The 26367-nt window shown below is 46.6% G+C and overlaps 1 protein-coding gene across 2 annotated transcripts in view; it reads right to left on the bottom strand.

Annotated features, from left to right (window-relative positions):
* The window catches only part of sik2b (salt-inducible kinase 2b), a 29762-nt gene continuing 3395 nt past the window's right edge, over nt 1–26367 (bottom strand). The window contains exons 2-15 of one of the 2 annotated variants that reach the window (XM_029171120.3): nt 26064–26180; nt 23494–23557; nt 17046–17207; nt 12453–12577; nt 12109–12232; nt 9688–9914; nt 9451–9603; nt 8889–9047; nt 7127–7358; nt 6753–7046; nt 5402–5559; nt 4519–4632; nt 4285–4373; nt 1–4090 (exon numbers count right to left, since the gene is read on the bottom strand). In XM_029171120.3, the coding sequence (XP_029026953.1) occupies nt 3466–4090; nt 4285–4373; nt 4519–4632; nt 5402–5559; nt 6753–7046; nt 7127–7358; nt 8889–9047; nt 9451–9603; nt 9688–9914; nt 12109–12232; nt 12453–12577; nt 17046–17207; nt 23494–23557; nt 26064–26180 (2643 nt within the window). In that variant the 3' untranslated portion in view covers nt 1–3465. The remainder of the gene's footprint in view (nt 4091–4284; nt 4374–4518; nt 4633–5401; nt 5560–6752; nt 7047–7126; nt 7359–8888; nt 9048–9450; nt 9604–9687; nt 9915–12108; nt 12233–12452; nt 12578–17045; nt 17208–23493; nt 23558–26063; nt 26181–26367) is intronic. The other variant, XM_029171122.3, reaches the window with a different exon arrangement.

The raw sequence follows: 26367 nt of genomic DNA on the forward strand, positions 1-26367 counted from the left end.
TCCGTTCAATAAACCTTTAATCTCAACAGCAAGTTAGCTTATGTGTGGTCAACATCAATGAGGGTAAATATAAAACTGGACTTCTATAGATAGATTGATGTTTTTTGTTTTATCAGCAGGAGGTGAAATTATGATACTTGGAAACACGTCCACTATTATCGTCATGACTTTAGTCTTCAACTAGAGAAATATTGCTATAATACTTTTAAATGGCATACACTGATGGACCGACGAGAAAAAAAAAAAAACAAAAAAAAAAAACGGCAGAGAAGCTGTGAGAGAAGCTCCGAAACTCCACACGGTGGGTCGTACAGGGAAACTTCTGAGGGACTTTGGTTTTGTACCTTTGTAAAACCTGGCTCTACTTACTTCCAGAAGAGAAAATACAGAGAAGGAAAAAAAAAAAAGAATCAGAGTAAAACAAATAATACAAGGGTCCAACCAGCAACGGTGCTATTCAAAAACCTTAGTTTAGATGGAAATCATGAAAAGAAAAAAGGCACACTGAACACTAGTCACTTTCAACACAAAGTTCCCCTCGGTGCAACTGGAGACTCACTACACCCCTACTTTGTACAAAGAACACTCGTCGTAAACGGAGAAGTGTCACACCGTCCGGATCACAAAGCAACAATCTGATAAAGTGTGTCTGTGTCTGGTCTTTCTTTGAAAGAAACGTGCTTCGAGTCCATTATTGGTGAGGAGGAGAGAGGAGAGGAGCGCTTCCTGCGGACTGTGTCGCCAGCCTCCTCCTCTTCCGCTACATCTCTTCTCCTCGTGGTAAAAGTGCTCCAGTATTTGACTTCCACAGATCGTCCTGTTGCTCCTCCAGTCTGACCGCCCACGAACGAAGGAGAGGAACCGAGAGGAAGGCGAAATCCACCCTTGAATGCTGTCACGCGATGAACCTGCCTCCCTGTTGTCCTGCACACGTTCCAGTGTGACCCGCAGCCCCGGCGGTTATAATGAATGGGGGTGCATGAGCATATAAACATCTCCAGCTAAACAGAGTGGTTGGTAAATCTCAGGGTGGAACTGTTCACAGCCACAAGACCGGTTTTGCAACATGTCTTGAGGCTGGATTGCACTCTGGTCTAAAGAGGTCACTGAGTGAGAGGCTGTGAAGTGTGAGCGTGACGATCTGCTCTCCGATCCAGAGGAAGCGACATGAAAGCGCTGGTGTAAACAACGCCAGGTACATTACTAATGTCAGACCTGGATACAGGGCATGCATACAGACTTTGATTCATGAGGAGTCAATAAAAGTGGGTTCTGACTGGCATTTTCTAATGTTTTAGAGATCAAAGAGCTCATTTATTAATGTAGTAAAGTAAGTAATGGGTGGATAATTCCGATTAGATGCAGCCGCCATGCGTTGTGAAACGCGCTCAGAGGCATTCGGGGTGGATTTGTCCTTTCGGCCTTGCACAGGGCAGCAGCCACGCTTGGCCCAACTCCTCCAGCCGCCATCCAACACTGCAACTCCAGCTCTCTTTGACAGCGCGGCGGAGCATCCGTTCAGGTCACGCTCGTCGGCCGCCTCGTCTGCTACAAGGCTCCTACAGTTTAACCCACAGCCCCTGAAGGTCACACAGTCTAACTGATGGTCACAGTCCAGTAATCGCATCTCACCGCCTCAGACGTTCTGCCTCGTTTTTCCACTGTTTTTTTTCCTCTTTTAAATCAATGTCATGTGTCAGAAGATACATCAGTGTGCTTCAAGTATATTGAACACAGTCCAAGTGTTTTATATCAAGAAAAAAAAAAAAGGTCTCTCTTCCCGTTCGCCTGCTGTCAGTCAGAGTGGTGGTGAGCCGATAGTTCAAATCCAGTGTGAGGCGACTGATGTCGGGCCGATCTTCATCTCACAGCAGCCACAACATCAGAGAAAACATTCTTTAGTGAAAACTAAAGCAGGGGATCTTGAAGGGGTTGTTACATCATTATCAACACGTTCGTCATTAAAACACAGCGGCATGACTGGAGCACTGAGGATGTAAACCAGAGTCCATCGGAAAGCTACAACGGTGGGCCAACTGCACAGCTTGTGGTACTGTGGATGCAGACAGACGTCAGTACAGTGGTTGTCTTTTTCAGCAATGACAACAAATTGATTTCAAATTTAAAACCAAAGAATTGTGCAAACAATCTCTCACACACACACACACACACACACACACACACACACACACACACACACACACACACACACACACACACACACACACACACACACACACACACACACACACACACACACACGTGTCCTGGTTACATCATCAGCTCAGCAGTGATGTCACTGTCGAGGACTCGGAGGTCCCTCTGAGGAACCGATCAGAGTTATCTGTACAGGTGAGGCTTCCATTCATTGTCCTTCAACATTATGGATGAATATTGCTTCAGTATTGCCACAAAAATAGAATAACATCGACTGTCTAACACTGCAACCTCGCAATCAAACACGCGCTGATTAGGTAGGCCCTCATTTATCACACAAACACAGGAGCCACGATTCAACTGTTAAAACGACGCGTGGCCGATTTGCTTAAAAACAACCAGTAATTATCCTTTTGTTAGCATGAGCATAACGAAAACCTGGCATGTATGTGCAGTCCGACCAAGAGGTGAAGTTACAGTTCAGTAGTGTAAGAAATGAATCAACATCAGTAGTTACAAGTTTCAAAAGCACAAGGGAAAATAAATGTTGATGTCACACATAAGCCTGCAGCTACGTTTATTCTAATCATTAGTCAATTAGCCTAAACTTTAAAAGCACAAATGCATTAATCAGTCTTCATCCAGCACATGTAGGGTTCGTTAAGGCAGTTAACAAAGCAACGGTTATTGATTTGGATGAACGGTGGATTAGTGTTGGACACTTTGCTTTTACATGACTGTATAAAACTATTTCTACAAAATGCACCTTTAACACTTGACTTTGTGGCGACTGTGATAAATGAGGGCCAATCGCTCTTGTTCAGACCATGAGGATCAGTCTATTTCCATCAACACTGTCCCACTTACAAAAAGCACTTCTAGCCGTCGCGCTTTCGCAAGTCACTTCTAGAATCCCTTCGCTCTCAAAGCATTTCTGTGAAGCGCTGCCCGCCGGCAGCCTCAGATGCTGCCTCTGGGCTGCGCGGCACAGTCCTGACAGGCGGCAGGGCATCCACGGCACCGGCCGACCCGGCCAAGTCGGCGCTGAACCCGTCCCTGCCTCACGGAGCGGATGAGAACGAGAACAGGGGAGGAGAGGGAGAAAGGGAGGCGGGCTAAGGGAGGAATTTGGTAAAAAGGTCTGAGGTTCATGACGACTAAGAAATTAAGTTTGTATTACGTGTACAAAAATTTACACTTTTCTTCCCTGTTGCTACGCTTGTGGCCTCCACTTACATCTCCCTACTCTCAATGCTGTGTAGGTTCTCATTGCTTAATACTGGTTTCTATTAAGCCCCTCAGCCAGCTTTAATTGACCAGTACAAAGCCGTGCTGGGAGTCCACGGTCTCCATCATCTCACTGTCGAGGAGAGAGCTCTGCAGCTCGGGGAGCCTCAGGCCATCTGAATGCCCCGGACCCGCCATAACCCTGGCCACAGCTCCGGACTCGGCCTCCCCGGCAGCAGGCAGGGGCAGTGAGATGGGGTCCAGAGGGAACTCGTACTGCTCTGTGTGAAGAGCCTCAGTGGAGGGCCCCAGGGCCTGCTGCTCGCAGCCTGTGGGGTAGCTGAAGCCCAGGCCACCGGCAGAGGCTTCGTGAGGCTGGGGGTGGTGGAGCTGGTGGTGGAGGTGGGATCCGGTGGGCAGGTGTTGGGTGTAGTGGTGGTGGCTCATGTATGGATCATAAAGCAGGCCCTCGCCGGGTTCCATCAAAGGGCTCAAGCTGTGAGGGTGGGTGTAGGGAGGCGATGCCTGAGGACTGCCCTGCTGCTGGGCGGCGGCACCCTGAGGGGAACCTTGAGATGCTGCTGGATCAAGAGCGGGGTTTCCCGCCAGGTAGGATCCCTCCGCTATCTGCATCTGGTTGAAGTAGGCCTGCAGCCCCATGCCCTGCGGCGGCTGCTGCTGCAGGTACATCCTCTTCTGGTTCAGTCTGCGGGAGCAGCAGTGGAGGCGGCTTAGCGGTCGATCAACGGGTCGGCGCGTATGACAACGACAAGCTTGCAGACGTCATGCATAAGCACCGGTGAGCAAAGTTTAGAATGAAGATGAACAAAACGCTGAATCCTTACATTCAAATTAACTACAAAGACAGTAAAGGCAAAACAAACAAAGAACAGCATTTACCTGTGCTCCTGCAGCTGTTGCTCTAAACTTCGAGGAGTCTCCTTACAGAAAAGTTGGCAGCTAGCGGGACTGTTAGCCAAGACATTAGCCTTGTGGGCAGAAGAGAGACTGGGACTGATTACTGAGTTCGGGATAATTGCCACGGTAACCAGCCACACACTGTTTCATGGTTGGGGCTGAGCTGATTGCTCCTAAATTCCCAGGTGATATTACTGAGGTGCTGTTGGACTGTACCTGTATTCTATGAGTGAGGTATTGTGTCTCCAAACTCTGTCTGCGGGACAGGAGAGGCGGCTGTGGCCCACCCTGGTATAAAGCTAGGCCCTCCTGCTGCCTGGATGCCTCACCCTTCAACCGAAAACACCAAGCATTAGAACAAGCGCCGTTTAAGCCCAGGCAGGAACAGGCCAAGGGGCACCAGTATCCCAGACCCCCTGTCCTGTCAATTAATAGAGCTGTGTCAGGGTCCGGGTGCTTCATCGTGAGGCCTAACTGCATTAGCCACACTGTGCCCTGCCTAAATGTCCGTGCGGCTCCTGATCAGCCAGATGCCTTTCTCTAAATGGCATGTGCCACAGGGATTACACATTAGCTAAATGAAATGAAAGCAAATTAAATGGATGATAGGCTGCATGCATCATAACAAACAAAGAGCCGTGTTATTGCATTACAAGGAATAGACAAAAGAGGCCTAGATCATGTCTGCCTCTACAACTAATTCATATATTTTTTTTGGGCTTGTTATTAACTTGCTCCTCATTGCTGTGTGTCTGTGTGTGTCCACCCGGTGTGTGATTGCAGCCTGGGTCTATTGAGTACCAGTCAGTACTATGGGGAAGTCTGACGGCCTTCAACAATGGTTGCATTCACTTTGGCCTAGGCTCCAGGCTCCGGGCCCCCGGGGAGAGGAGACAGTAAACAAACCACAGTTGGCTGCCTCTCTTGGGGTTACACAACTGCCTGGGTGTCTGTTAGATATTTTTTTCTGAACAACATGCAATAACTATTGCAGAGAGACTGAGGCTCAGAAAGGGTTTGGGAAGAGGCAGCTCTTAAATTGGTTTCACTTGAGTGTGTGTGTGTGCGTGTATTTGTGTGATAAGGCAGCCGCACTAACTTCCAGAAGGTTGTGCAAGTGGTGCTGAGGTCCCGGGGGGCCCATGGCAGCCTCCTCCCTGGAGCCCATCTGCTCCACCAGCATCTGGACTTTGTTCAGGTCTAGGATGCCTTTGGTCCTCGCCAGATTCTGGAGGTGCTGTCGAAATGCAACCAGACCTGAGAGAAAGAGCCCCCCCGCACAAAAAAACACAGTCAGTACCGATTCCATTGCTTTGTCATCGTAACAGGACGGTGAAGGTTTCGTCTTGTTAGGCCTTAACCTGCACTAACATTATCAAACCAGTCAACCACTTAGCACTCTTCACTGCTCCTGCTGACAGTGTGGCTGGATGTACGTCATGAGCCTCTGTAGGTGTGTGTTTGTGTGCACACACGCAACAATGTCCGTGTGTGCCTGCAACAGTAAGAAGATAAGACCCATCCAGTGGTGACGAGCTGTGGCTGTGAACGATAGGACCTGACTCACTGGCGGTGGGAGTTATTTTAAACCGGAGTCAGCAGTCTGACGCAAAAGAATCCACCGCATCAACACTCTCCAAAGAGGATTATGAAAAATAAATAAATAAACAAGAACAAATGTCAACTGGAAGCACAGACGCACAGGGAAGTGAGGCACATTTTAAGCTGTAATTAGAGTTCCTACTTGGTTAAAGCACAGGTGATTTACAAACAGCCGAATTAAAAATACAGACGTCTGAAGGTTTTAACACTCCTGATATTTTGTCCCTTACTCTCTGATGTGGAGAAGAGACAAATCCTATCTGGCACAAACCAAAACTTGGGAAAGAGAATGAAAAACAAAAAGCAAAGCAAAAACGAGAAACAGACAAAGGCACATACAGTGTATATAGAGAAAAGGGGAAAGAGAGGAGGAATGTGGGCTGAAGCCTTCAAATATCTGCCAGTGATTCATAAGATGAATCATCATGGTCGCAGTCGTCAAAGGGACTGGAGAGGATGAGAAGGGAAGGTAGAAGAGGAAGAGAAGGAAAGAATGGTGTGAAAGAGGATGGGAACAGATGAGAGGGTGAGACTGAGGCACTGGAATCCTGTATGTATTCAGTCAACAGTAAAAACAGTCATGAGCCTTGCAACACAAGCTCAAAGGCAGCCTTCGATCAGGAGTAGGTGATGCAGCTGAACAGGGTCTCAAAATGTCTCAATTCCTCCATCCGCTCAAATGAGTCCACGTGCTCTAACATAGAAATGCTCTGGTACAGTGGTTACTTTCCCTAGGAGTGTCTACTGACCCAAAATCTTGTGAAAGGCACAACACAGAACCCCCCAAAGAGGGCGGAAAGAACCCGTGGGTAACACTGAAGCAAGAAAAGACTAATTATGGTTCTGACCTTGGGTGAGGGAGGTGTCAGAGGCACGGCGTCCTTCTCTGAAGCTGATAGGTGAGCGGTTGTGCGTCTCTCTGTGCTGGGAAGTCAGGGCGGCCATTGCTGGGTTAGCAGGTCGGGCGCTCAGAAAAGGCGTGGGGCTGATGCCGGGGGGAGGGCTGTTGGCCGGTATCATTTCACTGAGGGAGGGAGCGTCCTCCAGCAGCCCAAGGTCGCTGTGCATGGAGCCCATGTCATGGCCAATGTCCGAGTCCATGCTGCCCATGGAGGGGTTGTGGCCGAGAGTGAACAGTTTGCCTGCGAACACAGATGTCAACAGTTTCACAGACGCCATTAGGGACCATGACTCATCCGTGGGTGATGAGGTGACGGCTCACCTTGGTTGGAAGGCCCAGGCTGGTTGGTGACCTCGGACAGCGTGTGCCGCCGCTGGCCAAACCGTGACGTCTGGAAGGCTGAGAGCATGTGCGGCGGGTCGTCCTCTGTGTCGGGCTCCTCCGTCTCAATCCCCTCATCGATCGATGTCTCCATCATGTTGCTCAGCGTTGAAGTGGAAGACTTACGGAGGACAGTGGGAGGAGGCAGGGGGTCCAGCAGGCAGCCGTTCACCTTGACGGAGGGAGAGATCGAAAAGGAACGGGAACCTTAGACTTGACTGGCTCCGAAGAATGCTGCACACATTCATACGGAGATTAACAAAATTAAAGAACAGCCATTTAAAAGGCCTAATTTTTAATAGACCACTTAGCTACAAGCACCATGCTGAGGATGGGTGCTCATTAGTTACCCTCCTCCCTTTTCCCTCCATTCTCGTCTCGAGTGTGTGTGTTTGCTGCAGCATACGGTCCTGTGTGTGCGGGGGCAGAGGTGGAGGGTGGGGATAAAGGAATGCAGGGCCAGGAAGTGGAAGCTTTGACTGAAGGTATTGAGTGACTAACCGAAAGGCACACACGCATACGCACGCACACACACACACACACATACACGTAAGTACACGCATCGTCTGTGTGAGTTGCCACAGTTACCAGAAGCCTGGTGTTGGTCTACAAAGAGCAACTTTGCCCAGTTCCCCATCTGCTTTCTGTAGTGTGCCGGGACAGGAATGCTCTTACTCAACCGACACACACATACAGTACACAGAAAAAAGATACTGAGAAACAGACAATGAAGGGGTTGTGGGGGCTTTTAAGGGATGAAGAGTGAGAAAATAAAGCTAAATAGAAAATTGAAAAGGCAAAAAAGCTAAAACTGAAGCGATGAACTGCTGGCTGATGGCTAGGAAGCCGAGGGAGCATGAACGCTGGGGCTTCCTGTCCATGTGTGTTCACTCAGCTCTGCATTAGGTCACATCATCACAGGACCGCTTACATAACCAGGTTCCATTCACGCAGATAACGCGCACTGTGTCTCTCCCAGTTCTGTTCTGCTCTGCTCTGCTTACCACACACACACGCACGCACAGTACACACACATTGCTCTTTACTGGAGCCAGCAAAAGGTGTTGGATGGAAAAAAGAAATCTTAAGGAATGATATAGCATGTATGTGTGCACAGCCCTGCAGGTATGCGAGGCTTCGGTTGAGTCATGTAACAGTCGGTCAGCGCAACGACAGGCCTGAAGGAGAAGGTTGCTGGTTGGCACAGATAAACAGAGAAGACACAGTGTGTGTGTGTGTGTGTGTGTGTGCCACGCGGGACAGGCAGCTGTCCTGTCTGATGTTAGTGCTGAGTGGTTATATAAAAGAACAAGTTAGCTGCACTCTGGCAGTCTGACAGAGCAAACTGACAGTTGAAACCTAAACAGAGTCTGCCATGCGCACGCAGGCACGCACGCAGGCACGCACGCACGCAGGCACGCACGCAGGCACGCACGCACGCACGCACGCACGCACGCACATATTGCTGATTCACAGTGAGTGTGTATGTTTATCAAAGCAAATCAGTGTCAAGCTCATCGGAATACATTTTCAGGACACGCTTGTGCAACCCGATAATTAACGTAATAACTAGAGCTCAGCCTCCACAGCCAAAGGGACAGATGCGAGTGAGCCGTCATGTGAGAAGATAGGACGGAACACACAAACAGGCAACGGCGCGTCCTCGTCCCCATCGACCTGCTCCTGCTGGTGTTGCACCTACTTTTGGTGTGTTGACGTCCTCCACCATGAAATTCTGCTCCAGGGGACACGCGGTCTGAGGGAAGGTGAACGCCTCGGAGGAGGCCTGGGGCACAGCTGGGGAGCGCATCAGACGGACTCCCTGAGGGAGCAAACCCACCTGGGCCGAACCACTGGTCGACTGCAGAGCGGGAGAAAACAAACAGTGAGGGAGGCGCTTTGGCACAACATCACAGGCCCTCCACCACTTCATGGCCTTCACCGACATCGATTCATATTATTGTAATTACGACAAGCAGCTTCAGGGAATTTTATAATACAAAAGACACAAATGGTCCGGATCCTAAATGGTGCGGCAATCAGATAAAGTCCAGAGTCATAAATACAACAATAAAAGAAAAAAATAACTATAATAATGTAGGTGGGGAGAAACATTAGAATCAAGGCTAGAGGAGGTAAACAGAAGTCTGAACGTGGCTGGATAAACAAATAAGAGGCTCTGCTCCTTCGTCTGTTGCTGGGTGCTGCTGCGCTTTGATCTCCGTACACGTTGCTCAGAAGCGCCTCGCGGCGCCGGCGGTTACCTTAACGACGGTCTGCTCCGCGATGGTGCTGGGCCGCCGCTGCCGGGCGTCCAGCCGCTGTTCGACGGGGAAGCTGCAGCGGTGCGCCTTGAGCCGCTCCACCAGCAGGTAGTAGATGGCAGCGAAGTGGTTGTAGCTTTTGTTCTGCAGGGACTAGAGGACAAACAGGAAGGGTGGCATGTGTAACTGAAGTCATATACCCAGTCAAGCCAGCTCCTCCTCCGCCTCTGCCCTCACCTCTATAGTCTTGTGCTGGTCGATGCCCAGGCTGTGCATCAGACGGAGGACCTGCTCGCTGTACTCGCCCACGCCCGCCTCGCCCTCGGCCGACAGCGGCTGCTGGTACAGGACGGGCCTCTGCACGGGGACGTCCAGAGCCATCCACTTGTGCTCCTTGATCTGGGCCACCGACAGACGCTTGGACGGGTCCAGGACCAGCATCCTGCGGATCAGGTGCTCGCAGTCTGCAAGGGGGCGGAAGGAACAGTAACGGGGTTTTAACAGCCTCTCATGTCTGGGATCACAGCGTCTTAAGTGGGGAGACGTTGTGTTCACACAACGCTGAGCATTTATGTTTAATTTATGGCCAAGCAAATTAAGCCACGCAGAATCCCAGGTGAATTGGAGCAGAATCAACATAGGAGCTTAAATCTGCTAAAGTCTTCGCTTTTGCCGTCCACACTTTTTCCTCTACTCCCGGTCCATCCTAATGAGCGCTCCTCACCTCCAGTTAATGGCTGGATGAGTTTGACGTCAGACACAGCTGGGTTCTTAACGAGATTACAGCTCCCCTAGCTATGATGCTCTGGCCTGCCTGCACCCCCACCGTCTGCCCTGAATGCCTGTCTGCCACACAGCCCCCCCCCCACCAACCCGCCCTGCTGCTATAGTCTAGATATTCAACAAATATACCCATTATTTCAGTGAATCAGCCGCTAAAGATCAAGCCAATAATGATCTATATGTGGATAGTTGAAAGGCAGGTCACATGACTCTCACGTCACTGGTAAATACTGTGATCTTTGCAATATAATTCAGTTCTCGACATGCAGCCTTCTGCAGCGTCTTCCCTTATACCAGTGATCCATAGACATCCTGTCTTACATCACGCTGTTAGGAGAAAATGCTTAATGGCTCATAAACGACAGCCCAAGGACTTGGCTCCACATTCTTCCCAGGTGCACTGCCAATTTACTAACGTCTGCTTACATCACCTCAATTTTTTACCTTGTGTCTTGTTCTGAAAACAAATCAACTGTGTGCTTAACCAGTGCACATTTAGCCACATTTACCCGGTGTTGTGGCATCTACACAGTTGAGGCAGCTGCTAAGTTACAGTCTGTGTCAAACACAGCACAGCGAAGTGCATATTACATTTTGTTTGACCCAGAACGTACTCGGGCTCCATTCGTTGCTACGGCCGTGTTTATAGCAACAGTTGAGGCTGTGCACATTTTTTAAAAACTACTAACCACCGGGGGAAGGCTGAACTATGTGCAGTGCATAACCATGCGGCGGTCCTGCCCGGTGGCTGGCTGATTGACACACTGTTCTGAGCCAGTACATTACACTACCATGATCTAACCACAGAATCACGCCAGTTAACACTTGCAATGTCCCAGAGGTGTAGAGTTTCACCAAGTCCCCGAGTGAAGGAGACTAAACGCTGCTGCAGGACGCTGAAGAGCAGAGAGCAGGTAGTGAGGCAGACTTGTCCATTCCATCTGAACCAACATACTGTGACCTATATAAAAAAGCTACAACACATTACCACAGCCTGCTTTAAGTTTTGGTGTGGGTATCAGTAATTCATAGCAGTGCTGAGGAGGTGTGTGTGGCGCCAGGCGGTGCGCTGTACCGCAGCTCTGCCTGGTGAGGGAAACAAAAGGAGATGAGAGGGACTGTTTCTGGATGAAGGAATCAGCACACTCTGTTCCCCTGGTTCAGAGAACAGGGGCAGGACCCGAGGTGAGGGGGTGGGTTTGAGGCTCAGTCTAGCCACGGAGCTGATATTACTGTCGAACATTACCCTCACGCTAATTGTTTCAAGGTCCTTAACTGGGGGAGGAAAATATGGAGGTCTCTCTCTCTCACTCTCTCTCACCACGCCCCCTGCGGAGAAAGTGCTAGAGACTTGCAGATGGGATACAGAGTAGCAAAACAAGAGAAACAGACAGGGCTAATGTCTCACAGATAGCAGGCATGAGTCAGACAGCCTTAAACGCAGACCGTCTCCTCAGAGAGACAGACAGGCGAGCTGCTGGAAGGTTTCACTGGCTCTTCCCCAGGTTACATAAACAGCTCCAGCGCTGGACTTAATCTGTTGCCGGTCAGCCAGCACATGGACTAACAGCAGGGCTGCTCTGAGACCCTTAGAGGCCTGAATCACACAGCAGCCTGCCGCGTTACAGGGCACAATGACTGAATTCCCTTTCGAATGAGTGTAATACTGTGGCGCTGTAATGCGGATAACCCCCTGATTGCTACACGCTGGATTGGATTGGATTGGATTGGAGCATCAGTGTCCCTAACCGCCTCTGTCTGACTGCAGGTGTCTCACAAATACACCGCATGTGTATAAATCTATAGGCATCTGACATATGCTGCCTGCCGCCTTATACTGTGCTCAATATCCCAGAGAGAATGAGCTATTCTTACCTTCAGTCATAAAGTAGGGGATGCGAAACCTCCCCTCTAGGACTCTCTGTCGGAGCACAGGCAGCGTGGGGCCATCAAAGGGCAAAGCCCCACACACCAGCACATACAGCACCACCCCCATACTCTGGAAACATGAAATGATGCACAGGCAGAGAAGCCAGTCAGAACAGGAGCCATTAGTCAATAAGGCAGTATGAGATGGCTAAATATACAGAAGGAAATGGCCTTTAATTGGGAAAGAACATTCAAAATGACGACAGCAACAACAAACAATGACACTTTTTTTTAACAGATATACTGTATGTAACCAACCAAAACACTAGTGCATTATCTGTAATTCTCACCCAGATATCCAGCTGTGGCCCTTCATACTGTTGTCCCTCAAAGACCTCTGGAGCAGCATAAGGCGGGCTGCCACACCATGTGGCCAGAGGTTCCCCAGGCTGGAAGAAGTTCCCGAATCCAAAGTCTGCACAGGGTCAAAGGCCAGAAGGTGAGAAGTTCGCAGAAACTGTAACCCTCCCCTCTCAAGTCAGATAATTAATCACAGGGTCGTACAATAGCTTCAGGGTAAAAAAAAGTTTTAGAGTCCTGTGACTCTAAAAGGAGAAGTGGTTAGACATGTGGTGCACACGTACAGTAAAGCTGTGGTGACTCGTGCTGTAGTGTTTAGAAAAAGTTGAAAAGGCTTCGAGTTTATGTGTTTCTCCATGGGGTCTGCTGGTTTTGCATAACACTGTATGTGAGCCACATACTTATAGACTGATGAAATGGGCCTCCGCGTGAGGTGGTACCCCCCCCGGGAGACACAAGGTCAACACTGCTGTGCTCTGGTCTTATGTCTGTACAGTGACTAACAGGAGTGAGACAAAGAAGCCCAATGCAAACGCTAAACTCCAAGGAGCACATGTCTGCCTTTCATTAAAACCCAACTGAAGATTGCAGTAATATCAGCCAGATCGCACTGAGCCAAGTTGCATGCCTGCAATCACTCAGCCAACCCCTTTCATTCTATTTGTTCATATTATTCTTTCTCGCTCGGTTCCAACCTCCCTCCTTCTCAAACTTTCTCCAGTAAATGACCCTTTGTCTCCTCCTCTTGTTTGTCTTTTTGCTACCAGTGCTTATGTTGAGCGCTGAAGTGATTAATCTATTAGTCAATCAACAAGTGTTATAAGTATTAGTGGGGACAGCGCGTCTTGTGACAGGCATAGATTGCCATCTATGAACTTTTAATCCCTTCCATAAAAACAGCCACAAATGATAAATCAGATAACAAATTCTAAGCTGAGCTGGTTCATTATGAGCTGGGCCCTGTGATGGCATCATAGGGGCATGAGAGCTGCACGAATAGACAATCAGAATCATTTAACCCTCCACCCCCACCCTTTTTCCAGAATTTGAAACGGTTACATAAACAGAAAAAAAATGCATTGCAAAACAACAATAAATAAGATTGATTTTTTTTTTTATCTGTGGGCTTACGTAATGGGCCTGTGAGGTGATGTGGGTTCACGCACGCACATGCACACAAAAACAATTATTAACTTTGCTTCGTGATCCTTTAATTCATATTTAGACAGACACGCGCCACCTATGGACGCACACAATCCCACTTTGCATAACGTGACATTTCCCAGAGCACGAGGTGTCATCTTCACGTCGCTCGCTTCACAAGCAGCTCATCTTTGCCACCGAAAAGCTCTGAACATTACGCCGCGTAATTAATGAAACGTTTCAAAAGGTTGCCACTGTTTCCTCACGAGCTAAATTTAGAGCCGACTGTGCTGACAGAAGAAAAGAGAAGCGGCTTCTAGTTCAATGGGAAATACGTGGAATGACGTGTGAGAGATTAGCGCGGTGCAAGCACCACAGACGCCGTGCAGACGAGCGTGTGTGTGTGTGTGTGTGTGTGTGCGTGTGCGTGTTGGACTAATTGCTGCCATGCAGGTACAGTGGCAGGTGTGGCTGGGATACAGCGGCGGCGGGGTTGGTTACAAGTATGTTGACTGTCTGATGCTGCTGTGAAGGCGAGACGCGAGATGCAGGCGGAGCGGAGCGGTGCAGTCGGTTTATCGTCAGAAGCTGTGACCCATTTCATGGAGCTGAATACTGAGCAGACTGGTTGACGTCAAACACTCCAGAAAGCTGCAGGCTACCAACAGCACTTACAGCTGAAACAGACGGGCGGGGTCTGTGTGCGTGTGTGTCATCAGACAGTATTGGCATGAAATTAACTTCTCTATGTCACACTGGACGCACTGGTCGGTCTGTGCCCGTTTGATTGTGATGACAGACGTGATATCATCGTTGTGTAGTAAGACGACAGCATCCAGACAAAAATGGCCTGTTTCTAATAACACGTTGATACGGTTATGGCTGCAACTGAGGATGGATTGCTCTGGATTTACTCTTCCTTTCTGTCTGTGCTCCTTCCTCTCACTCTCTCTTGCATTGGGTAACATGCAACCGAAAACACCACAGCGATCCGCTTAAGAAAACGTATAGTTATGCCCAATATAACACAAACATGCTCGTGAGCAGTAATTCATAATTCACGGTGGCACATTTTCTGCAAGCATTAGACGGGAGTCCTGCAAACCAGATGTTACTAAGCCATTTAGCCAGATTAGAAACCCTCACCTCTACTGAACTTTATTCTAGATCTCTTAAACTGTATACTGTACCTTCTCACACAGTAGCCACGTAAAGCTGTATCAGCTCACTATACTGTATATGAAATTTTAGTTAGAACACATCTGTATGAAATGATCCAACAGCCTTGATAGGTTGTTCACCTCATTTATATTTACTATTTACCTCAAATATACCTTGTATCTACTTTATCTCTACATGGTCCTAAATCCCTGCTTCTAGAGTGAAGGTCAAATAATTACAAAAATAGGGATTTCACTCATTTAAATCCAATTGTTCAGGGCTTTAGGAGGTCACATTAGGTTGTAGCAACCAAGTTATGTTAGTGTCCGTGTTACACAACATCAAAGTTCAGGGGGGGAAACTAATCTTGTGTCTCTGTCTGGTCTGTTGGAAACAATATCCTGAGGCTCCTCTGATTTCCTTTGCGCGTGAGGAGGCACTTCATGAAGGGCTCATTATGTGAAAATTAACGGAATTGATCAGAATGATTTCAGTAGAAACCCCAGAATAAAAACATCAGGCTGAACTGCTGCATAATGTGGCCTCTTCTAATGAGGCCACCTCAGATGATCAAAGGTTCCAGAGCAGCTACTCTGGGCCTTGAGATGCACCGATCTAGAAGGTTTGTAATGCAATAAAGTGAATATATCAAAGTCTTTAATCACATTTTTGCAATAAGCCAGCAAATTGAATAAAACCATATAAACTAAACACTACTGATGACACTAAATTAATATTTTTGCAGTAAGTCAGGTTTCCGTTGCTTCCGCTGCTCTGATCCAGCAACTCAATGCTGTGTTATTCTCCTTTCATCCCCTTCAATCTGTCACCTTCAATGTATAGGGGCTGCTGGAGTGAAAACATGAAGGGCACCCCCGCTGTCGCCGTCTCCCCTTCCTTCACAGCCACCGTGAGCGTGACCTTTCTTTGACTGACTGCTGCCTAGTTAAGCTTCACACAGACTGACCAGAGGCGGCCTTTGAGAAGCAGGGACACATCACCGGCTTCTAGGAAAATCCCACAGGCACAGATGCTCTGTGCGGACACATGTTGTGCTAACTGATTAAAGACTCAGGAAGACAGCATAAATTGACAAATCGATAGATTTTACATTACTAGGGATCCAGTACGAGCAAATAAAACTTTAAAACATTCATGGCATACATACATAAATTCATAATGAAAAGGATCATTAGATGCAGATTAGTACACGATGAGCACATCTGTACAGTCTCTCCCTCTCATCATAATTGAATAAGTGCTCCTGCTGAATCACTGCTAATATTACTAATGCACGGGGGACAAGGCCCGTCCTCCTTGTGTACAGTACACGCCGTCACGTTTCCTCCTCTAAACTTTGTGCCAGCCGCCAAACTTGTCACTTACGGTGGGTAACAGGAGTACAGCATGTACCCTGCTGCTGATGTCCTCCCCAGAGACATTTTCTCTAATCATAAGCCAGGTAATGTTCTGCTCATTGTTTTCCTCCTTCAAATCTAATCTGCCGCGTGGACAATCGGCTGTGAGTCAGACATGTTTTTGAAAATTACTGCTGGGGTAATAACATCTTGGACCCTTCTGAGAAACAGTGGACAAGAGAATGGGAGTAATGATGCAGTCTTGCAGTAATTGTCTTTTTCTAATTTGTTCTCATCCTATTTTACCATGTAATATTTCTTTAAAACATTGGAAAGAAAGCCTGACTATTGTGCTCAGTGGGGTAACATTTATCAGATTAATAAACTCACAAATCAAAAGATACAATATTTGGATTTTTCGAAGCCCATGATGTCACAGTTGAGGATTTTTTTTTTAATTATCAGGACCCTTTCATAACAATATTCTCCTCCGTCCCCCTAAGCTTCCAACTCTTCCCAGGTACCCAGTGTCACCCTCCTGCCATCCCCCACCTTCGTCTGTACCGTGGGGAGACATTCTTACTGGCTAACTCTAAATGCCAATTCCTTAAGAAGCATGCTTTGAAGCTTGTACTACATACCTCCTGCTAAGTCTCTGGGGCCCCTCTAGGTCTGGCTCTGTTTTTGTCCAAAATATTTAATTTTTCCACTTCAATGTTAAATCTGTATGTCACTGTGCAGGGGTACTCGATCAGCTCGGATACGTTTAGCCAACTCCTCCTTCCAACCACAGCATCTAAAACTAAACGTCAGCACTGACATCGCTGCAGACAAAAGAGCAAATCTAAACAACTCCTTGCAGACATGCTGTGCTTCATCTCCTGTGAGTTTGTGGGTCCCTGTGGACTGCTTTTACAGTACCTGCAATCTTAATGTTCATGTGGCCGTCCAACAGCAAATTCTCTGCCTTCAGGTCCCTGTGGACAATGTTACGGTTGTGACAATACTCCACTGCTGAAAGGATCTGCCAGAACTTCCTCCTGGCCTCCAGCTCGCTGAGGCGCCCGTGCTTCGCCAGGTAGTCTGCAAGAAACAAATAGAGGTGATGTGGAATCGAGGAAGTGTACGTAAAAGACATTTTCACATTGACTTTCATGGCGTGACTGTGCAGGCCTTTCAAAACCTGTAAGGTTCCACTGTACAGTGTAAAAAAAACTGAAGTGAAGCCAAATTCTTTTATTCCTGAGTGGTGGGGGGATGTGTTTAAAGGATGTTACTTTTGATGAGGTGCAGGCTCGGTGCCAACAGTGATTTACAGCGGCTTTGTGAAATGATTCAGTGCAAATGAAATAAAGGTTTCCTGTGTGCGCGTTTGCACGGTTGCATAAGTTGACAGCGGAGAGTTAACTGCATAGTCCTGCATAGTCACCGCTGACGAAGGGAAGGGGAGGAAGGTATTGCTGAGAATGTCGACACTAGAGCAAGTTGGAACAGGGTGCAAGTGGAGGGGAGGGGGGGGGGGGGGGGAGTGTTTGTCAGGACGCCGATGCAGAGCACAGAGACACAAACACACTTGACAATGTGTGGAACAAATGAAGCTACTGATGTAAATATGAATCCAAGTAACAGGAGCATGTGATTTATCTGTTTATCAGGCTAAAGTTTGTGGTTGTTTGGAAAGCACGAAACCAAAGGCTTCGCTGTCTCTGTCTTCCTTCATACAGATCACTGCCCTTCTCTCACCGTCTGCTCCCATAGTGTGGCCATTGTTTTTAACCTTTCATACTCCGTGTTCGCTATTTTTCATTCTGTTGACTTGACAGAGTGTTTCGCAGGACGCATGCGTTCCCTCGCAGCTCCGTGAACTTTGGAAAGTGTGGTGTTTGTTGCTGTCGGCGGGGCTCCTCTTCGCACCTCTCTGTCCAGATAGCTTGCTACCTCTTCAATTCACACTCGGCGGCAAACAAGATAGGACACTCTGTGTTGGCTTTGCCTTCAGCTGGCAAGTGTACAGACCACCAACCAAACCCGACAACAATGCACCACCACAAGAAACCTCACCAACAAAACCTCATACAGGAGCGAAGACGGGGAGACCCACACGGACGCTGTTATAAAAAGAGCAGAAAGCAGACTCCGACTCGCAGGCAAGTCTGCAAATACTCGTGATTCTGCTTTTTGAAACATGAAATATTGCCTCGATTCTCTTGCACCCTCAAGATCAGAATATGAAATCTAATCTTGTATCAAGACAGACAGAGGAGCTCCAGTAAGTCAATTTCACAGTGCGTTAACATCAAAAATACTGTACCGCCAACTAAACAGGCGATATTTCAAAGAAGAGCAACAGAATGTCCTAAAGCCATCGATCTTAGGACACATGTAAACACCTCATTCCAACAACTGGGGGTTGTCTGAGGTTAGGGCTGATCAGACAAAATAAATACTGTACTGCAAGAACCTTTCTTTCCACTTCAGATCATCAGATTTCATGGGATGATGCAGGTCATCATGAACAGTGTCGCTCATATGTAGCCAACATCCAACAGAGGGAAGGGAACCTAATTAGTCAGTAGCTGGCAAATTCCATAGACGCTGTCATTTTTTCCACCGAGGCGGGTTTCATGCAATGCTGCTAATCAAAAAACGCAGTGAGAAGGGGAATGTGTTGAGGAGATCCAAGTATGCACCTGCTATTGATTCGACCAGATGTGCTCGTCAGCCGATCAGACAGGACCAAGCTGTTGCTTCAGTCCAAATTTAACTGATATCACAGCTCATACATGTTCTTCCATAAAGCACAAATATTTAAGATTTAACTGAGACTTTTAACCTTTTACCCAATGCTCAACAAACCACATGAACACCACAGCTAATCTTAGTATTGTTATAAACAGCAGCACTGTGTTGCAGTACCACTTGAAAAACAAGCCATTTAGTGTTTGAGCAATCAACGCCATGCAGCCGCCCTGCACTCACACACACACACACACACACACGCACACACGCACACACGCACACACATGCACAGTGTGGTATGCTGCCCCAGTGGAGGGATGAGTAATCCACCGGTACAATGTCAGCGAGCGCACAGTGAGGCACGCAGAGCTGCATTCTGGGAAAGCGAACAGAAGAAGTATGAATCATAGGGGTATTAGGGCACAGTTCAACAACCACTATGTTCCACTTCTGCTGAGAGCTGAGTGAGGAGCTATGTCTCTTAGCAGCTGCTCAGGTTTGGAGGGGACAAACACCATGGGTACAAACTGGGTTGTCGGTCAGACCTCTGGCTGGACTTCAGATAACATCGTGGGCCAAGTATGTAGACTGTGTATGCAGCGGGCGAGAGGCAAACACGAGGTCTGTTTCCAATTGAGTAACCGATACTCAGACCACTTAAATACAGCTGCCACATTAAAGTCACATTAACATGCGCGGCGATGGACGCCGCCGCTGATTTAACGCGGGCACCCTCAGGAGTTAAACTAAGCTAAGAGCAGCTTTATCCAATGTCATCACATGCTGCAGCACCTGGACGTGAGGGTGACGTTTAATTCTAATGGATACCTTGGATGTTCACCTGTCACTCCTTTTCTATCCACACCTGAACCCTACAAAGTGTTAATCTTCCCTTCATCTACCAGCATCTTTGTTTTTATTGAAATCTACACCAATATAGTTGTGTGTAACCTTAAAGTAGTGGGAAATACAATTATCGACCCAAGTTGAAATATAGAAAAACATGCAAACTTCTGGAAGTGCATTATTAGCAGGTGAAACCCCCAAAGCTGCCTGTCACATAGCTGTAAACACATGTTGTTTATATTGAAGAGAAGGAACTTGCTCCATTCAAGCATCACCTAAACGCTACGCAGTAAGGTAGCTACTTCAGCAGCTTTAGAGGCGTGACCTTGCACAAGGTCAAATGCTAGTGTAATTATTTCTGTGCAGCACTGTACACGTGTGTCGTGTTCCCACAAAGCTGTGGTCAGGATATCACAGCTTTGCATCTGCTCCCAGACAGCAGGTCCTACTTTGGCCAGCCCTCCCTCTATAAATGCATGCCTCTCTCCTCTCATCAAAGTCACAGCTGTCACACCCTGGCTGCTGACAGGAGCTACAGGAAAGTGACCCAGTAATATGAAGGATGGTCTATGGTGGAATAGAAACTGACAGCCTAAGTAAATAAGAATACACCTCAAAAATAGTGGTCCTTTGAAGTCGACAGTGTCCCTCGTCTCATTCCCTTCCCATCAGACAGACAGAAGATCTGCATGAGTGATTCCACTCACTGCCAGCTATTATACTCCCTTCTCTCCAGCAATGCTTTCTTAAATATGCATGCCCTACATTTCCCCACCACCTTCCAAATGAAAATGGATGTCCCTTACTCTCGTTCGTTTTCTCTTCTACCTCCTCTCTACTCGTGCCTATGCTCTCTGCATCTCGGTTTTATTTGTGGTTGACCCAATTTCCAGGTTTGTTCCATCCTACGGTGTCGAGGCAGACTGAGAGGCACATCAGCAAGCTGGCACGGATGCCTCTGCGGTGCCCATTACTGTGCCCACCCACCCCTTTTGGAGAATGAACCCATCACTCTCCGCCTCTTTGTGCCAAACCCAGCTCCATTTCTTTGTCTTTATGGATCTAGATGCGCGCACAAACACGCACGCGCATGTCACAATTTACTATTAGGAGAATGATGTGGAGCCTCCTCCATTGCCTCACTAATCTACAAAAACGCCACCTCTGCTACTGTAACGTAGGACTAGAAATGTTCTTCATTCAACAAGCTCTCCCTGGAGAGTGGCAGTGCAGGATGAAGTCTAGAATCTGGACTGGCAGCTTACTTATCTGTCCATTATGACCAGATGACATCATCCATCTCCAGAAACACATTGGCAAATCAGTAAAGATTGTTCAATTTTGCGTAATTGAAGACTGTCATATTAGTGAAGCGCTGCAGTTGCCAGTCGCTTTCTGCTAAACGTGTGTGTGTTGCCACAGCTGACGGTGACATAAATGTCTTACATAACTACATTACATTGTGCAATAGGGTCAGAGTGGTCTGAAGAATCAGGACACAATGGTTTTATAACACTGAGATGATCATCACAATCTATAGATTCATCATTCACTATGGCAAGAGCTGAAACACTGAACTATTGCTTTTAACACTGATTTTACTATACATTTAACTTTTAAATAAAAAAGGTCAAATTGAAACTACTGTAGATATAAAAACATAGTACAACAAAATGACACAAGCTTAAACTGAAAAACAACTGCAAACATAAATAGCTAAAAGTAGTCTGGACAGAAGAATACAATATATTTCTTAAAGTTGATCCCTTGAACAAAGCAAAATTTACTGGCATCCGCTCGCAGTCCTTACGCTTTGTGGTTAGAGGACGACGTCCCCACCGACTGCACGTTTGCTGCCCCCTGCTCAGACCTAACCTTATACTATAGACTACTATTAGGCCTAGACTATCAATTAGGCTGAGCTCATCAAATTGAGGGAACTGTGATGTTCCTTTTTTTGTGTAACAAATACAGACTGCTGCTGGGTTTAACCGCAATAAGCTGAATTGGCTACAGCGTGTATACGGATTCTAACTTGTGCCTCCATGCTCGTACTTCCTTTACATTGGTACCACGCACTTTTCAAGTCATTCTTTCTGGTGTGTGCTCCACAGATGTCTTTGGGTCACAGGAGCAGCTGCTGAGTCAACATCACAAGTGGAACACTGGCCTCAGAATGACACACACACACACACACACACACACACACACACACACACACACACACACACACACACACACACACACACACACACACACACACACACACACACACACACACACACACACACACACACACACACACACACACACACACACACACACACACACACACACACACACACACACACACACACACACACACACACACACACACACACACACACAATCCTGTGTCTGAAAGTAGGCTAAAGTGCAAACGTGCAAACATTCTCAGACTGTCTAATAGGTGAGGCCAATAATCTGAGCGGATCTACATCTGACTGGTCTACACTAATATAAATTATTGCGAGTCTGATTTAGTTCTAGGAATTTCATATCTTTCAAAGCATAATCCTGCAGTATTGGATCCCACCATTTAGTCTGGCTATGAAACGTGTTCTTACTGTCTTACTGTCCAGCGTACATGATTGGAGATTGCAGTGTGTACACAGCGTACAGCTGAGTGTGTGCGTATGTGTGATGGTATCGACAGGGCACATGTGGTGCAGTGACACACTAAGATAACACGCTATCTATGTACTATTCTTGCTGTACTCGTATTTGTCTGTTCTTTCGAGCATAAGTGTCTTTATTTGTAGTCAGTGGTCCGTAGGGAACTTTGAATTAGTTACATGGCAAATTGGGGCAAAGTTGCTTGTCGTGTGTTGCAAAATGAGTCAGAGAAGCTAACATTTGGTCTTTTAGTCACAGCAAACATTATTACGAAACTCCTTCCGGCTTCCAGGATAAATCAGGTGCTTTGACATTTATTTAGGCTTAGCACCTATTTCTTGCTATTTTGATGCTCAGTTAAAATAACATTTCCTATGATGCAAAGTTAAAACACAATTTCTACTGCAAGCCAGGACATAAACCAAACCATGAAAATTTTGATGACTGCATGAACATACAGAAAGGTTCTACCTGTGCAGTAGAGCAAATATTAAAAATATTAAGCAAATAAAAAAGCACCATATTAGGATGACCTCCTAACCAGAGCAGTACTTTACCAGAGCATCTCTTAAGACCGGAGAACTTGAAGGATGTGTATTAATCAGACTTTTATTGTTTTAAGGTTTTTAAAGCTTATAAAATTATTGTTTTGTGGACTGTATGAAGCTACAGTTACGTGACCTCTCCTTGCAGGTTCCACGTCGGTTTTGTTTGCCAAGTTGGTATCTTGAACGATCGAAAGTCTAACGCAGTAAACCAGAGATCAGTACAGTAATAAATCCATCTTCTTGTCTTTGAGGTTGCCTCTCTGCGATCAGTGAGGTCATTTTATATGACAAGAGAACAATATCAGCACATTTTGCTCTGCAATTACCACAGGCACATGACAAGGGCCACGTTGGGATATTCATTTGCATCAATCACATGGCCTTTGAGATTAAGGTTGAGATAACTCTAAGAGCACTGCAAACTCACAGAGACTTTGACACTTCCTTGTTTGTCAAATCATTACTGATGCAACGGAGAAGACCTTTTTGGTGCAACTGACATGGAAAGGATGCAAATAAACTGGGTGGGACAGTGTTTGTACTGAAGGCACAGCGACGTCGTACTTGAAAAGATCACTCACCAAATATCTCCCCATTCTTGGCATACTCCGTGACTAAGTAAAGCATGTTCTTCGTCTCCATTACCTGCGAGAGGGAGAGGACAAAGAAACAGGGAGAGGAGGAAAGAGCGAAGGTGAATGCACAGCTTCGGTCAGAGGACACCTTTTCAGCAGCAGTAAAGGTGTAACAAGAACTACACAAGCTAAAAATAACAAACAAAATAGCAAATTTAAGAACTAAAGCAAAGTGCACTAGGCTGATTTTTGTGGTAAATTTACAGCGTCTGGCACCCACGAAGTCATGAGCAAAACAAAGGACATGAATGGCACAGGGTCTAAATATGGTAACCATGTAAGAGAATGGAGGTGGACGTTGGTGTGGCTGAGTGTATGTGAATGGTACTTAAAATCCTTCATTCCTCACACAGCGCTGTGTTGTGTAGGAGGAGGAGAACCGATTTAGAAGCAAAAACACTTGGGAGATGAATAGAACTAAATGCGGAGGGTAGAATCAGATGGAGAGGGAAGGATGAATCAGACGCAGCGAGCCAGACATTCACACTAGAAATCCCACGCTTATTGTTTATGATCAATTTTCCATCTGTTACAATGACCGACCGATTCATGGATTTTGAAAATGAAAGCCAGTATTTTTTTTGTTTTTGTTGGTTGGCCTCGGTTGTGCAACAGATTCATTTTGTCCTCTCTGTATTGCGGCAGTAGAATACAACTCAAGGATGAATTAAGGCTTCCATACTTTTATGTATGTATGTATGTAATATAAAATGTAAGTAAAGTTTAGTGAAAGGAAATTTCTATTGTTGGCCAACAATCAGGGACATACAAACCGCAGACACTGTGGGAAAAGCACAGGTATGACTAGCAGTATTAATGATGGCTCTGTTTCCTTTAGGGGTGCCAATAAAGCAGCATGTACAGTACAATAGTTAGGCCCTGGCACTGTCCCATCTGAGTGGAAGGCAGACATTCACGTTTTTAGTGGTGATTGTGTTTGACGAGGAACAATATTACCTGTCTACATTTTTTAAAAAGTGCACTTTGAATCTCATCTTGTTCACGAGGAAGTAAACAAGACATTTACTGTGACCTGACATTAAATCGCAGACTTTTGATAGTAGTCTGACATGTGACACGCTGCCCTAATGCCAAGGCCACAAGCGAGGCCAATACAATGCCACATGCCTTGTGTAACATGACTAAAGATTAAGGATCTTAATATCGGTGTTAGACACTACTGCAGCGCTGGGCCCAGGCATGTTACGAGTCATAAGTGGCCGGTGATTCCAGATACCGAGTCCTACCAGGTTTCACTAACATAGTACCCTTCTAGGTAAGATGATCTACTCAGGATCACTGATCACCAACACATTTTTCTACTATTGCATGAATAGCATGCTGCATGCAGCTCAGGCCTTTTCACTACAATGTAATTATTTTGAGGGTTTCAACAATGTGGGCTTTAATTGTAGTGTAGAAGATATAAGGATCATAATGGTTATTCAAGAATTTCCTGGAAAACCCGTATTTAAAAAAAACTGAAATTCATCATCCAGTGACAGCTATAACTGTTGAAGACTTTTGTACTGTAAAGAGACTTCGTCACATTGAACTCCAAACTGGAGAAGACATTAAAACCAAGAGACTTGGGCAAGATGAACGGACAAGAGGTCATGATGTACTGATAAACCAGAGCGGGGTCTACAGTCAGGTTGTCTGAGCCTTTAGTAGCTGGGACCTCCCTCTCGGCCACAGGGCCAAATCCAGGTTATAAAAAAAAAAAAAAAAAAAGGGAACGGAAATCACCAATTAAACTGAGGTGACCACTGGAAATAATGATACACACCGAAATAACAGCAGAATGCTGGAGCAGTGCCACACGGTTGTGTAATGATAATTAACACTCATTTATTTTACCTAAACAAAAAAACACGACCCAGAGGCTTATGTAATGCGACTGGATCGCCAGAGCTGTCGAGGAAATGGTGGCAAGACAGTGGACATCGTGGTAACAAGGTGAAACATTTCTCTCAAGAAGATCCAGGACCCTGGTGATCACTTTCATTTGAGGTATGTTGTGATAAATAAACCCAGCCATTAATCAATTCAGGCCAGAGTTGGTTAATTTATACATAAATTGACTGCCAGTATAAAAGGGCTGTCATTAAATACCTCTACCACAGATTTAAACATACCAGCCCCTACAATTAAGCAGAATAATAAAACATTTATTATATATCATCTCCAGCTACTATCATTAGTGTCACGTCAGCAGCACCTTCACAAAGTGCTGTGCACATACAGAGAGTGTGTCAGTCAGTCATTAACCCAGCTCCCGTATCTTAAACCATTCTGTGCTTTCTGCTGAGCACCAGTTGTTTGCTAATGCATTAGGTTGGTCCAGTGCTTCAAGATCCTGACGGCTAAAGCGCCTGATGATCAGCGGAGAAATCCACTCGACTAAACTGATTTCCTCACAGATGAGCATCCAGATGTGACACTGACCAACAGTAAGGACCTTTGTGGGTCTTGGTTTTGAGATTCATAGTGTTGCACTGAAGCTACGGACTCACCTGGTAGAGCTTGATGATGTGTGGGTGGTCAAGCATTTTCATGATCTGAACCTCCCGGTAGATCTTCTCCAGGTTCACAGCATCCAGCTGGGTCTTGTCGATGATCTTAATGGCCACCTGTAGAAGCACCAAGCATCGGAATTACAACTCTCCTCCGTGACATTCTCCAAAACATACAGAAAAAACACTGTTGTGGCCCAGGACACAACAAGGAAATGTCTGTGTGTGTGTGTCTTCTATGCAGCTCTGAGAACAGAAAAGTTATTCTCCAGAAGCACAACATAAATTATTAGCAGCTTAACAG

The sequence above is a fragment of the Betta splendens genome, chromosome 13 (genome assembly GCF_900634795.4).
Source record: "Betta splendens chromosome 13, fBetSpl5.4, whole genome shotgun sequence".
NCBI classification, from domain to species: Eukaryota; Metazoa; Chordata; class Actinopteri; order Anabantiformes; family Osphronemidae; genus Betta; species Betta splendens.